This window comes from Heterocephalus glaber, unplaced genomic scaffold (assembly GCF_053883595.1).
Source record: "Heterocephalus glaber isolate CG9 unplaced genomic scaffold, H.glaber_assembly_v1.0 deba00000006, whole genome shotgun sequence".
In the NCBI taxonomy this organism is placed as follows: Eukaryota; Metazoa; Chordata; class Mammalia; order Rodentia; family Bathyergidae; genus Heterocephalus; species Heterocephalus glaber.
This window is the reverse complement of record NW_028258136.1, coordinates 1557076-1570907: the sequence shown is the minus strand read 5'-3', so window position 1 is coordinate 1570907 and position 13832 is coordinate 1557076. Positions and strand designations below refer to the sequence as shown.

At 36.0% G+C, this 13832-nt stretch overlaps 1 protein-coding gene across 4 annotated transcripts in view; it reads right to left on the bottom strand.

Annotated features, from left to right (window-relative positions):
• Positions 1–13832, bottom strand: part of Chek1 (checkpoint kinase 1) — a 33721-nt gene that overhangs the window by 10224 nt on the left and 9665 nt on the right. For all 4 annotated transcript variants that reach the window (XM_013069158.3, XM_021251897.2, XM_004874502.4 and 1 more), the window contains 3 exons: positions 6699–6887; positions 5415–5519; positions 2709–2804 (listed from right to left, as the gene is read on the bottom strand). In XM_013069158.3, the coding sequence (XP_012924612.1) occupies positions 2709–2804; positions 5415–5519; positions 6699–6887 (390 nt within the window). The remainder of the gene's footprint in view (positions 1–2708; positions 2805–5414; positions 5520–6698; positions 6888–13832) is intronic.

Genomic DNA, 13832 nt, shown 5'->3' with positions numbered 1-13832 from the left:
ATTTAAAACAGAGGAGAGAAGGCTGAGGCAGGAGGACTGCCATGAGTTCAAGGCCATTCTGGGCTACATAGTGAGTTCAAGGCCAGACTGAACCTCACAGAGACCCTGTCTCAAAAGGGGGAAAAAAATAAAAAGGAGAAGAAAGGTATGCAGGAAAAAAAGGAGAAAGGACCAATGAGGAACAAGGAAGAACCTCAAATGATGATGCATGCCTGTAATACTAGCACTCTGGGAGGCTAAATCAGGACTGCAAGGTCAAGCCTAGCCTGGGCAATTTTGGGAGATCCTGTCTTAAAATAAAAAAAATAAAAAAGGCTAGAGTTAGAGCTCAGTGTGAAGGCCCTGGGTTCAATCTCCAGTACTGAAAACAAAAAGGATCAAGGAGGATACCTGCCCTTCTTCCAGACCCAAAGATATGAGGGTATAAGAAGGAAAACATCCACTGCTTCAGAGGAAGTAGTGTCCTCAAGGATGAGGTGGATCTCAATTAGAACAAAAAAGGTGAAGGAAACATTCAGAGAATTAAATAAAAAATTCCTTGTTCACCTCTAGCTATTGTCTTCGCCTCTCCCCTCAAAGCCAATGAATGAATTTTCTATAGCAACCCTCTCTAATTCCTTACCTCTCTTTTACACAATTACCGTGCTCTAGAATTTACTACTAACTTTTCAGTAAAACTATCTTGCCCAATCATGAAGAACTACATCATGGAATACAATGGCCAAATTTTAGGCTTCATGTTATTGATCCATTTAGCAGTATATGCCATCATCAGGTACTGTCTTCTCTTAGCCTCCATTATCCCACATTCTCCAGGCGTTCCTTTCACCTCTCTCTACCCTATTTCCCTGGTCTTCACCCACCACTTAAATACTGGTATTCCTTAAAATTCCCTATACTTAATTTCATTTACCAACATGCTTTAACTCCCCAAACTGACATCTCAGGGCAAGTCCCATTTCCTGAATTACACACACACACACACACACACACACACACACACACACACACACACACTACTGAATAGTTTTTACTCAGCTCTCAAATTCAAGATATTCAAAATCAAACACTCTGTGGTACAGCGCTTGCCTAGCATGTGCAAGGGTCTGGGCTCAACTTCCAGTACCATCAAAATAAAATTTTAAAACTATTAAAAAAAAAATCAAAATTTTCCCTGCTGGGCATGATGGTGCACATCTGTAATCCCAGTACTTGGGAGGCTGAGGCAGGAAGATCACTGGAAATTCAAGCCCAGCCTGGGGTACACAGTGAGTTCAAGACCAGCCTGAATTACATAGCAAGACCTGGTCTCAAAAAACTGAAAAAAAGGGCCGGGGATTTAGCTCAGTAGCTCTGCCCCTGCCTCACAAGTGCAAGGTCCTGAGTTCGATCCCCAGTACCCGGCCCGCCCCAAAAAAGAAAGAAAATTCTCCCAAAATGTTTCTCCCCAAGTTAACAAAACCAAAACCTAGAAGTCATTACTGTTCATTTTCCATATCTAAATCAATTCTGCTCCTCAAATGTCTTTGCACTTTCTTTTCTCCAATCCTACTATTAACCTGTTCCAACAAGCTACTGTCTTCTCACACCTCAACACTTCTAAAAATACTGACACCACTCTTAACCTCTTCCTAGTCATCAAGAACAATGAAAAAGGAGTTGTAGCCACAAAGCCCTTTTTAAACTAAATATAGGGTCTTAATGTTTTCTTGCTCAACATCTCTCAAGTTTTCTGAATGGGCTTAAGCTGAAGCCCAGAATACTTAGCATCATACACAAGGCCATCCTCCTTGTAACTTGGCTGCTCTCTGCCTTTCAGCTACCATCTCAAAAAATGCTCTTCCTTTCCCATTTCTTTTCTTTTTTTTTTTTTTTCCAGTATTGGGAATCAAACTCTTGCACTTGCCAGGCAAGTGTAGAGCTACTGAGATAAATCCTCAGCCCCTCTCTCACTTCTTTAATCATTCATTTACTTCACAAACATTTACTGAGTGTCTACAATATGCCTCAAATATGCTAATCACTGGTGAGATGATGAATACTGATGAGGTACATTCCATAATGACCTTCTCTCAAGTTCTTCAAATGCTCCAGACTTAATAAATCTAATACTGTATTTTCTGAATGCTTCCTCTGCTCAGAATCAAATCTGTGACTTACATTACCTGTCTACCTCCTCTTTAATCTTCAAATCTTAGATTTCATGTCATTTCCTCAGGAAAAAAATTTCTCATTTAAGGCTTAAGATTTGATCAAATATTTAGCTATAGTACCCCAACAATCCCTTTGTAGTTATTAATAAACAAAATTACTTTTTGTATTTGTTTTCCTAGTACTTTTTGGTACCAGAGATCGAACTCAGGACCTTATGCTTCAGAGGCAGGCAGGGGCACCACTGAGCTAAGTCCCTGGCCCCTCCTACTAGACATTATAATCTCCACCAAGATAGAGACCATATCATTCTTGAGTTGCTGACTTGTGATACCAAATTTGCAAGTATCACTCTATTTTTTGGTTTAAGACAAGGTCTCACTATATAGTTCAGGCTGGCCTTGAACTCACTGTGTAGCCCAGATTGGCCTCAAAACTGCAGCAATCCTCCTGCGCAGGCTCTTGAGAACTGGGATTACAGGCACGCCCGTCACCATGCCCCAGCTGCAAGTAATGTTCTTTCATAGAGAAAAGTGCTTGAATTTTAAGAATATTACCTTTCTTGAGTGGTTTATTGTACCATCTATCTTTTTTGATGTCTGGAATGGTAATCCTTACTGATGGATTCTCAACTAGGATTTTATGCAGCAGAGCTGAAAACAACATTAAAACAACATTTATAAAAGAGTCATGTAGATTACAAAAGCCTAGGTCTTGTATTAAGAGACATATTCTCTTTTGGTCCCCTTATGTCCAAGCATTATTTCTGGGACAGCAAAAGAATAAAGCTACCAAATTATTGCTTTAATTTCATGTAGTTATTCTTTGCTGCTGTCTCTACTTTAGAATATTCTTTCCAGATTCTAATTCTCAATTGTTTTTAAATAAGCAGAATAAGAATCAGGTGGAAATGTTTCTCCCCATGCAACAACATTAACAAGACACTAAAAAACAAAAAATAAAATAAACCAAACTCTTAACCATTTCTAACACCAAATTTCATTGCTCTAAGGTCATGTTCTTACATTATTTCTTCATTAAGTTTTTTTTTTTTTCCTAGTACCGGGAATCAAACTCAGGACCTTGTACTTGCCAGGCAGGCACTGAGCCACTGAGCTACATTCCTGGCTCATTCACGGTTTTATAAAGAAAGTATACTCATCAATAACTTTTTAGGAGACAGTAATAAAACCAACCATCATTCTAAGGCTTTTTAATTATCTTGATAAGGAATTCATACATCTCCTGTGGGGGGATAAGGATGATCAAAATGTTATATACATGTATGAAAATATCACATTGAAACCTAGTATTTTGTAAAAGTGACAGGTGCTAATCATATATATATTTAAAGAATGCATTTGTCTCTCAATACCAAAATGGTTTTCTAATAAACTAAAGACTTAAATGTAAAACGAAAGGCATAAAAACATTAAATGAAAACATAGGGACACTTTTTAAAGAAATATTAGGGATAAGAGACCTTTCCAAATATGACAATGTAGTCAGAAACCATCAATAACAAAATTATAGATTTGAAAATTATAAAATTTTACATACAGTGATACCTCAGTTGTTGAATGCCTCCAAGCTCAAACTTTCCATTGCAAGACTCAAACAACAAAATTCAAAAAAATCTGCCCCACATTTGTAACTTTCCTCCATAGTCAAATTGAAAATCTGACCCAAACACCTGTATGGGCAGGGTGAGTCACCACTGTCTCTCCCTGACACAAGAGGGTGACACTTCAGTCTAAGCACCACTCTTGCCCACACAACAGTGCATTAAAACAGTCGTGGTGGGGCCAGGGATTTAGCTCAGTGGTTCCGGTGCCTGCCTCGCAAGCGCAAGGTCCCAAATTCTATCCCGGGTACCCCCCCCCAAAAAAAACAGTCATTGTGCTTGGTTTTCTTTTTTGTTTTTGCACTTTATTCGTGTAAAATATCATAACCACGGTCCCAAAGAAAGTTAGTGATAACACAAAGTTAAAAGGAAAACTATGAGAAGCACAATAGAGTTAAAGAAAGAAATCATTGCAAAATTTGATAAAGTCCTGAAAAAATGAAGTTATAAGTGTAATTTTTGGGCCTCAGAACCAGTTATTTGGTTTTCCATTATTTCTTATGGGAAAAATATGTTCAGTCCTTGAACTTTTCAGTGTTCCAGCACAAATTTGGACAAATTGAGTTCCACAACTGAAGTATCACTGTGTATTTCTATGTTATCAAAGTAACAAAATGAAAATAAATGACACATTGTAGAAAATATTTGTAGTATATGCAAAGGTCAAATGACAATTTTTTTTTAATTTAAAAAAAGCCCACAAAGGATACGAAAAACAACATAAATCTCCTTGTGAAAACTGGGCAAAATTGACAAAAAGCTAATAAATATATAAAGAATATGCAACTTCATTAGCATTAAATTTAAAATAAAAATCAGTATCATTTGCAGACCTCTTAGATTAAATTTTTTAATATAAACTGATGAGATGGCGATAACATTATGAAATGGTACAAACTTTTTGGAAATTTGGCAAAGTAACAGTATTTAAAACTATATATATCCTTGACCCTGTAATTTTGCAAAAATATTAGGGATAAAAAAATATTAAGTTAAATAATTATAACGGTAATTAAGGGGGTAAGTTGCAAAATTATAAGGGTATGTGCATAGATTAAATTACATAAATGTTTTTCGTATTTCTTTTATAACAGTGAGAATTTAGAAAAAAATCTAAATTTCCAACAAAGTGAAATGGACCAGTTAGGTGTATCTATATTGCAAAATACCATCACGGCCTTTAAAAACAATGATGTACACATGAAAAATGTTCACAGAATATGAAAATCAAAACACAGGTTATCAAAAATGTGAATGATTTCATTTTTTGTAAATATATATATTTATAAATAATATACACACATAACAGGCATTTCTTATACATAACAAAGCTCAGAAGCACATGTCAGAATCTTTTAAAAAGTATTTCTGAGTACAGGAATTATAAAATTTTTTTCTTAATTTTTTTTTTTTTGGTTACTGGGGATCAAACTCGGGACCTCGTGCTTGCGAGGCAGGTGGCAGAACCACTGAGCTAAATCCCTGGCCCTCTTAATTTTTATTTATATTTTCTGACTTATCTACAAGGATGCTATGTTATTTATATAATTATTTATAAGTTAAAAAAGAAAATAAATTCAAATTGAATAAGATTTCACTATCCAAGAAATCAATAACTTTAATCAAGATAACCCATCACCTAGAGGAGCAGAATCAATTTTTTTCCAAGGGTTGAGGTATGTCTTTTTTTCTTTCCAATCAGAATATTCCTGACAACTGTCACTGGGCTGGTCCCATGGCAATTCTGAAAAGGAAATCAGTTTTCTGAATGTTCATGTAGTTATTTATACAGTAAAGATTTCAAGGGAAAATAATCACTACACAAATCCATAAAACATATCCTCCAAATTAATTCAATATGCTTTCCAAACTAAAAAACTACATGTCAAGAAGCCAGGCCATAGCTCAATAATCATTAAAGACACATATTATCAAATATATACTGTCAATGCTGGACATGGTGGCACATGCACGCCTCTAATGCCAGCACTTAGGAGACTGAGGCAGGAGGATTGCCTCAAATTTGAGGCCAATCTGGGCTACATTGTTAGTTGGTGATCAGCCTGAACTATATAGCAAGACCCTGTCTCAAAAAACAACAAAAAACTACATTTCAACATTAATGGCACTTCAAAAAATAGATGAACTATTTCTTGTCCTACAAATAAAAAGCAGATAAAAGGAAACAGGGTGACAGATTTTTTGCAAATGGGAAGGAGACCTAGAGATGGAGAGGGGGAAGGTAAGGGCAAATAAAAAGAATTAAGATATATTACCAACACTAGATGATAAATGTAATCATTATGTACTGCAATCATGTACTAATAAAAAAAAGTGTTTACATGAAACTAAAAAGAGCTGGTTGTTGAGATTATTTATTTTTTAAATGTTTTTATTCATTTAATAGCTATATATACCTTATTTTTAAAGACCTTTGAGATTACAAATTCCAAGTTACTTACAAATTATTTACTACATGCAATGGACTACATGTTTGTTTTCCCAAATAATCTACATACTGAAATCCTAATCTACAACATGATGTGGTGTTTAGAGACAAGGCCTTTGGGAGGTGGAACATATTTGTGTTCTTATAAAAAAAAAAACTGAGTACATTATTTTTGCTCTCTCTGCTCTGTCATGTGAGAATACAGTAAGATAGCCATTTCACCTGCAAGCCAGGAAAGGGGTCTACTAGATCATGACCATGCTTGTACACTGACACAAACTTCTAGCCTCCAGAATTTCTAAAATATGTGTTTTGTACAAGCACCCCTCAACTCTGTTACTGTTACAGCAGTCCAAAGTGGTTAAGAAAGTATTAAAATGCTATTATATAAATATAGATTTCCCTTAAATTATTTTGGTAGGCAAATCTGACTTCCATAAGACAGAAGTTCTATCATGATTAAATGGCTCTTACCTCCAGCCAACATGGCAGTAAGCACTATTCCACAGGACCAAACATCAACTGGTTCTGCATGAAATTCCTTTCTCTTTAGAAGTTCTGGAGCAACATAAGGTAAAGTACCACACATCTTGTTCAATAAACGCTCACGATTATTATGCCGAAACACTGTGGCCAAGCCAAAGTCAGAGATTTTGAGGTTATCTAAAAGAAAAGAAAAAAAGGTACTGAATAATACAAATTTGCAGATAGATACACTTACAAAAATTAAGTTTCATTGGAAATATTGCTGGTGTTACTTAAGGTTTATACAACTTTTCTACCTTTGAAATGATCAAAGAAAATTTTTATTTTAAAAAGAAAAATGAAAAGACACCATCTATGCAAAAACTTGGAAAAAGCTTCATCTTTCCTATTCAAAAATATTAAAATGATATTTCTTTTTTTTGGAGGTGGGGGTATGCTGGGGATTGAACTCAGGACCTTGTGCTTGTGAGGCAGGCGGCGGCACCACTGAGCTAAATCTCCAATCCCCATAAGGTGATTTTTCTTAAGAGAAATATCACACATAAGACAGATCGGACTAGGTTAAAGAAAGATGCTGGAGTCAAAAGGGGCTGCCTTGTTAGAAAAGAACACTACAAACTTGGGCTGAAAGAAAGCAAGGCCCTTCACCACAAAGTGTGAAAGGCAGGAAGGAGACTTAAGTAATGTATTAGGCACAAATTTCACAGCAGTGAACAAACCAAGTTGTTAGGAGAAAATACAATAAGACATTCCAAACTAAAGATCTAGAAACTGTAACTTCTTGTCAAACTAGCTAAATTCGGGGGGCGGGGGTGGCTGAGAAATACTGTACAATAAATAAACCACAAGAACAAATTCCCGCCTACCTTCCCATCATCAACACACACAAACTGCAGGCAAAACTTTCAACTTAGATGTAGTGAATACCTGCTGTAACCAAGTGACAGAGGCTGTACTAGCCAGCACAGGGGCTAGGGAAATCCTCTGTTATCAGAATTTGTCAATGGCTACAACCTAGTCAGAGGCCAATCTGGCCAAAGATACCAAAATTTTACATATTTGCTCTTCAGAACTAGCAATTCCCACTTCTAGAACCATATCCACAGAAATAAACTCAAAAATTACAACATAAGGATATTCATAGCAATATTTTTTTGTAACTTAAATGTCCATCCATAAACGATTAAATCCTACATGTGTATAATGAAAACTAGGAAGGCAGTTAAAAAAAACAAAGTATATCTATCTATATGCACTAATATAGAAGAGGATATAAGTGGAGAAAATGGTAGGGCCATAATTAATACTTTTTGTTAAGTTTATTGGTACATTTTAGGTATACAATATGATGACATTCATCATTGGGGATTTGTACCTTTACATGATATATCTTGGTTCTTTTCTCCCCATTCCCTTGCCCTCCCTTCAACACTTCCACCCCTCCCTATTTACCCTATTCCACCCCTCCCTATTTGTTTCCATTTTTTCCCTTTCTCATATTTTTTCCTTTCTCTTCTTTCCTTTCCTACTCCTCCCACTTCTTCCTCCCCTTTAGACCTTTTCTTCCTGTTTCACATTATACATTTTGATTCTTATGTACTTGCAGTTTCTCACACCAGAGAAACTATTCAGTATTTACACGTGTCCTATTTCTTTCACTTAGTGTGGCCCCAATGTGCATCCATTTAGCTATAAATGACTCTGGTTTCTCATTCTGTATGGCTGAGTAGTACTCCATTTTATTTTTTTAAAAACACATTTTCTTTATTCAGTCTCCAGCTGATGGGCAACTGGGCTGTTTCCAAGCTTTAGCTCTTACAAACTGTGCTGCTATAAACATGGGTGCACATATATCGCTGTGGTATGATTCTTTTAATTCTTTTGGGAAGATACCCAGCAGGGGAATAGCTGGGTCAAATGGGACCTCTAATCCTAGTTCTTTGAAGTATCTCCATATTGATCACCACAGTGGTTGCACCAGTCTGCACTCCCACCAACAAGGGAATAGGGTTCCTTTCTCCCCACAACCCCGGCAGCATTTGTTATTGGTTGATTTCTTGATAGTAGCCATTCTTTCTGGAGTGAGGTGGAATCTCAGCATCTCTCGAATGACCGGTGATGTCAAAAAATTTTTAATATGTTTAATTTGCTGCTTTTACTTCTTTGAAAAATGTCTGTTTGTTTCGGATGCCCATTTTTCAATTGGGTCTTTAAATCTGGGGGGTCTGATTTAAGTTCTTTATACATACATTCCAGATAGTGGTCCTTTGTCTGAGGAACAGCTAGTAAAAATTTTCTCCCACATTCTAGGTTGTCTCATAGCTCTGTTGGTGATTTCTCTTGCAGTCCTGTTTAAGGACTACTTTTCATTTTAATTATGTCATTTAAAGTTTTAAATTTTGATGGAATCTCTTCTATCAATTTTTTTCTTTTATACATCATGTTTTTTGTATCCTAGGTAGTTCTTGCCTACCCTAATTCATAAACATTTTCCCTTATAATTTCTTCTTAAAGTTTTATACTTTTAGACTCTCATATTTAGGTTCATAGATCCCTTCAAGCTATTTTTATGTATGGAAATAAAGGGTTGAGGTTAATTTTTTATATACAGATAACAGGTGTTCTAGTGCCATTTGCTGAAAACACTATCTTTCCCTCGGCTCTTGAATTGAGTTTATATTCTATAAAATGCTAATGTTAAATAATCTTTCAAAACTCAGTGGAACATATATGTGTGATTCTATTTCTAGATTCTGTTTTATTCCAATGATCTATATGTCTTTCTTACACCAACACTGCCTCGATTACTGTAGCTTTAGAAGAAGTCTTAAAATTAGGTACTAAACGTCTTCCAACAGTTTATTTTGGTGTTTTTTAAAACTTTTCTAGGTCCTTTGTACTCCCACATAACTTTTAAATTTCAATATCCAATTCCTCAATATCCAAATTCTTGCTGTGTATAGCAACTATACACAGACCTGGATTTTTATATATACCTTGTGCTTTCTAATCCTGCTAAATTCAAATACAAGTTCTAGGGGCTCCTAGAGATTTCTTAGTATTTTCTCTGTAGATGATCATTCCATCTACATATAAAGATTTTGCTTCTACCTTGCCAATCCTATCCTAATTGTGTCATTTTATTGCTAGACTATTTTGGTTGGGCCTAGGTTTCAGTTTAATGGACAGATAAAGACTAAGCATATCTACCCTTGTTCCCCAGCATTGTCTCTTCTCCATTCATATAAGGCGTTTTTGCTGGAAGCATGGAGTACATGTCTTTAATCTGTTGAGAAGGTTCTGTTTTACTTCTAGTCTCCTGATAGCTTTTACCATGAACAGCTGTAGAATTTAGTCCAATACTTTTTCTCCAACTAGTGACAGGATCAAATGGCTTTTTCCTTTCCTCTGTTAAAATGATGACTTTTGAGAGTGGATCTTCCAAAGCTGAACCAACACTGTCATCCCTATAATAAAACCACTTTCTACATACTGCCAGATTGGACTTCTAATAGTTTGTTTCGTTAAACAAATTTCTATCTATGTTCATACTTTTTTCTTCTATCATCTTTATCCAATTTTAGGATTAGCACAATGTTGAGTTCCTAAAATGAGGGGAGAAGTGTTCCTTCTTTTTTCTGCTTTAATTGTTTGATATAATTTATCAGTTAAAATGTATGTGAGCCTGTTGTTGTCATATAGGCAGGTTTTCAAGCTAGGAATATACTTTCTTTAATAGGTGCTATTCAAATTTTATATTTCTTCCAGAGTTAGTTTCATTAATTTGTCTTCTAAGGTACTTCTTAGAAGTTGTCGAATTTATTTCAAAACAGATTTTTGTAATATGCTTTCTATATCCTTTTAAATCCTGTAAAATCTGTGGTAATGTCTCCTAGGTCTTGATATTTTAATTTTAAAAATGTAAAATTGATATTGTGTATTAGGAAGTAAAGCTCTAGGAGGGCAGGGAAGATGGGAGGGGGGAGGGGAAAGAGGGGAAAAAAATATGAGAAAGGGGAAAAAATGGAAACGGGATCTTTGTAAGTGGGGAGGAGTGGAGGGGATGAAGGGAGGGCAGGGGAAGGGGAAAAAAAAATAAGAACCAAGATACTCATGTAATGGTACAAGATCCCAATGATGTATGATGTATGTAAATGTATTTTATACCTAAAATGTACCAATAAACTTAATGATGAAAAAAAAAGATTCACCCCAGGGATCCAGGGATGGTTCAACCTAAGTAAATCAATAACTGTAATACACTATATTAACAGAGCCAACAACAAAAATCATATGACCATTTTAATAAATGCAGAAAAAGCATTAGGCAAGGTCCAACACCCATTCATGATAAAAACCCTACAGAAAATTGGGATAGTCTTTATTTCAATCTGATAAAAGCCATCTATGAAAAGCCAACAGCCATTCATACTAAATGAACAAAAACTGAAAGCATTCACTCTAAAATCAGGAACAGTACAAGGATGTCCACTACTATCATTCTTATTCAATATAGATCTGGAAACATTAGCCAGAGCAATTAGACAAGAGAAAGAAATAAAAGGAATAAAGATAAGAAAGGAAGAAGTTAAAATTATCATTATTTGAGGATGATGACATGACACTCTACATAGAAGACCACAAAAACTCCACCAAAACACTTCTAGATTTAATAACCAAATTCAGCAGCATAGCTGGATACAAAGTCAACACTCAAGGGCCGGGGATTTAGCTTAGTGGTTCCGCCACCTGCCTTACAAGAGCAAGGTCCTGAGTTCGATCCCCAGTACCAAAAAAAAAAACAATGTCAACACTCAAAATCAAGAGCCTTCCTGTACACAAATAACAAACTCACTGAGAAATTAGAGAAACAATACCATTCACAATAGCATCCAAAAGAAATAAACACCTAGGAATCAATTCAATGAAGGAAGTAAAAGACTTCAACATTCAAAACTACAGTACTCTGAAAAATGAGATTGAAGAAGGTATCAGAAAATGGAAAGATATCCCTTGTTCTCAGGTAGGAAGAACCAATATAGTGAAAATAGCCATAATTCCAAAATTCCTATACAAATGTAATGAAATCCCAATCAAAATTCCAACAGCATATCTCACAGAATTAGAGAAAACAACCTTAAAATTCATTTGGAACCACAAGAGATCTAGAATAGCAAAGACAATTTTGAGCAACAAAAGCAAGGCAGGGGGCACCACAATTCCTGACTTGAAATTATACTACAAAGCTACTGTGATAAAAACAGCATGGTACTGACAAAAAAAACAGACCCTAGGATCGCTAGAACAGGCTAGAAGATATGAAAACAACTCCAAACACACTACACTACCTTATCTTTAACAAAGGCTCCAAACACCTTCACTGGAAGAATGACAGCCTCTTTAATAAACAGTGCTTGAAAAACTGGCTTTCCACTTGCTGAAGATTAAAACTAGAGCCATATCGGGCTGAGGATTTAGCTCAGTGGTTTTGCCACCTGCTGTGCAAGTGCAAGGACCCAAGTTCAGTCCCTGGTACAAAAAAAAAACCAGAACCATATCTTTCACTGTGCACTCAACTAAAATCAAAATGGATCAAAGATGTAAATCTTAAAGCAGTAACACTTAATCTGCTGGAAGATAGACTAGGTAGAACTTGCAAAGACATTGGTGTAGGCAAAGGCTTTATGAACAAACCCAAATCTCACAGGAACTATCACAAAGAATCAAGAACTGGGATCTCATCTATTAAAAAACTTTTGCACAGCAAGAGAAACCACCAAGAGTGAAGAGACAACCCACAGTGTGGGACAAAAGTATTGCCAGCTGTTCCTCAAAGGGCAAGTATCTAGAAGACATAAAGAACTTGGCCGGGGATTTAGCTCAGTGGCACCGTGCCTGCCTCGCAAGCGCAAGGTCCTGAGTTCGGTCCCCGGTACCAAAAAAAAAAAGAAAAACAAGAACTCAAAAAAATCAGACCCCTCATATTTAAAGACCCAGTCCAAAAATGGGCATCTGCAATTAAAACAATAATGAAAACCCTACAATAAAAAGGTCCAAGGAATCTACAGATTCCCTATTCAGTTTCACAAGAACATTCAGGGAAGGGTTAATGTCAATACTTTTCAAAGAATTCTGTGAAATTTAAAGGGAAGGAACACTGCTAAACTCAGTATTGGACATTAGCATTACCCTGGTGATGAAACTGGACAAGGATTTAAAAATGAAAATGGGCAACTGAAATGAATAGACATTTCTCAGATAAAGAAGTAGAAAGGGCAAATAAATATATGAAAAAATGGTCAATATCACTGGTTATTCATGAAATGCAAATTAAAACAATGCTGAGATTCCATCTCACTCCAGAAAGAATGGGTGTTATCAAGAAATCAACCAATAACAAATGCTGGAGGGACTGTGGAGTAAAAGGAACCCTTCTCCATTGCTGATGGGAGTGTAGACTGGTGCAACCAGTGTGGAAATCAGTGTTGAGATTCCTCAAAGAGTTAAAACTCGAGCTTACATTTGACCCAGCTAGTCCCAAAAGAATTAAAAGAATTAAAAGAATTAGGGCTGGGGATTTAGCTCAGTGGTGCCACTGCCTGCCTCGCAAGTACAAGGTCCTGAGTTCGATCCCCAGTACCAAAAAAAAGAATTAAAAGCATCCACACAGAGATATATGCACACCCATATTTATAGCGGTACAATTTGTAATAGCTAAATCTCGGAAACAGCCCAAACACCCAACAAGTGACAAATGGATAAAGATGCACTTTTTTTATACAATGGAATATCACTCTGCCATAAAGAAGGATGAGCTTGAGACATCTGTACCTAAATGGATCCACCTTGAGACCATACTCTAAGGTGAAATAAATCAGTTACACTTGTTTAAATACCCCATTGCTTCTCTCATGTGAGAAACTCAAAGTGGAAATAAGGACTAAATATATAATAGATATTGGGAAACAGGAAGAAAATGTTCAAATGAGAAGGTGAAAAAGGAAGTGGGTAAGAAGGGAAAAGAAAAAAGAGGAAGTAGAAGGAATAAATGGAATCAAAGCTTTTGTATATAAGGAGGGGAAGAGGAGTTGAAGAGGGGGAATGGGAAAAAAACAATATGTA